This window comes from Thermobia domestica, chromosome 11 (assembly GCF_964235325.1).
Source record: "Thermobia domestica chromosome 11, izTheDome1.hap1.1, whole genome shotgun sequence".
Taxonomy (NCBI): domain Eukaryota; kingdom Metazoa; phylum Arthropoda; class Insecta; order Zygentoma; family Lepismatidae; genus Thermobia; species Thermobia domestica.
This window is the reverse complement of record NC_137464.1, coordinates 140,033,606-140,034,716: the sequence shown is the minus strand read 5'-3', so window position 1 is coordinate 140,034,716 and position 1,111 is coordinate 140,033,606. Positions and strand designations below refer to the sequence as shown.

The window sequence follows — 1,111 nt, the reverse complement described above, 5'->3', positions numbered from 1 at the left end:
ATGCAAGCAGCAGTGAAGGCAGTACAAGCTGAAGACTCCATTTCCAAAGCAAGTAAGGATTTTCGGGTTCCCTTCGAGACACTGCGCGGACACGTACACCGAGATAAGATAGGCACAGTTAACATGGCTATGGGTGGCCAGCCCGTATTCAGTGTAGATCAAGAGAATGCTCTAGCGTACCGATTACAGACATTGGCACAGAGGGGATTTCCAGTTACACCAGGTGACGTTCGTAGGGCAGCCTTTCGTTATGCTGAATGGTTGCAAATAGATCACCCGTTTAGCAAAGCGCGCCGTGGAGCAGGATATGACTAGCTCCACAGACAGCTTTATGCGTCGCCACCCAGAGCTTTCCATACGGACACCTGTTGGCGTATCGCAAGCTCGGGTTTCTGGTTTAACACGGGAAAGACTGGATGAGTTTTACAATATGCTGGAAAGGGTATTAATTGAACTCAATCTTCAAGATAAGGGTGCAAATGTGTTCAATGTAGATGAGACTGGATTGCCTCTGAACAACGAGCCTCCAGACGCAGTCGTCGCTAGAAAAGGGCAACGTGATGTTCTGTCACTTACATCCAAGGAAAGGGGGGGAAACGTAACAGTGATTGCGTGCTGCAATGCTACGGGCATGTTTCTCCCACCGTTTGTGATTTTCAAAGGGAAACAATTAAAGAACGAATATCGTGATGGCTTACCACCAGGCTCCCAAGTGCTAATGACGGATTCTGGTTACGTCAAGGACGTTGCGTTTCTAAAGTGGCTAAAACACTTCGTCAAACAGAAGCCACAGGGGCCTTGTTTACTTCTCATGGATGGCCATGCAGCCCACACAAAGTCGTTAGAAGTAGTAGAGTACTGCTTTGAACACGAAATCACAGCTCTGTGTCTTCCGAGTCACACGACTCATGCTTTACAACCATTAGACAAAGCTGTCTTTCGCCCTCTTAGTTTATTCTTTAAACAAGCTTGCAACCAGTGGGTATTCTCAAACCCAGGAAGATCACTAACAAAAGTGCAGTTCGGCCAGCTACTGAATCAGGCATGGGGAAAGCTGGCACAGTGGGAAATGGTGCAGCAGGTTTTACAGCTACTGGCATATTTCCATTGA

At 47.4% G+C, this 1,111-nt stretch overlaps 1 protein-coding gene across 1 annotated transcript; it reads left to right on the top strand.

The window, feature by feature from the left end:
* The first annotated feature begins 331 nt into the window (after positions 1 to 331).
* Positions 332 to 1,111, top strand: LOC145665292 (uncharacterized). The gene has a single exon (XM_081732586.1). It carries the CDS (start codon positions 332 to 334, stop codon positions 1,109 to 1,111), a length of 780 nt encoding a protein of 259 aa, XP_081588712.1.

Coding starts and splice junctions, on each gene's coding strand:
- LOC145665292 (XM_081732586.1), top strand. CDS start 332: ATGCGTCGCCACCCAGAGCTTTCCATACGGACACCTGTTGGCGTATCG.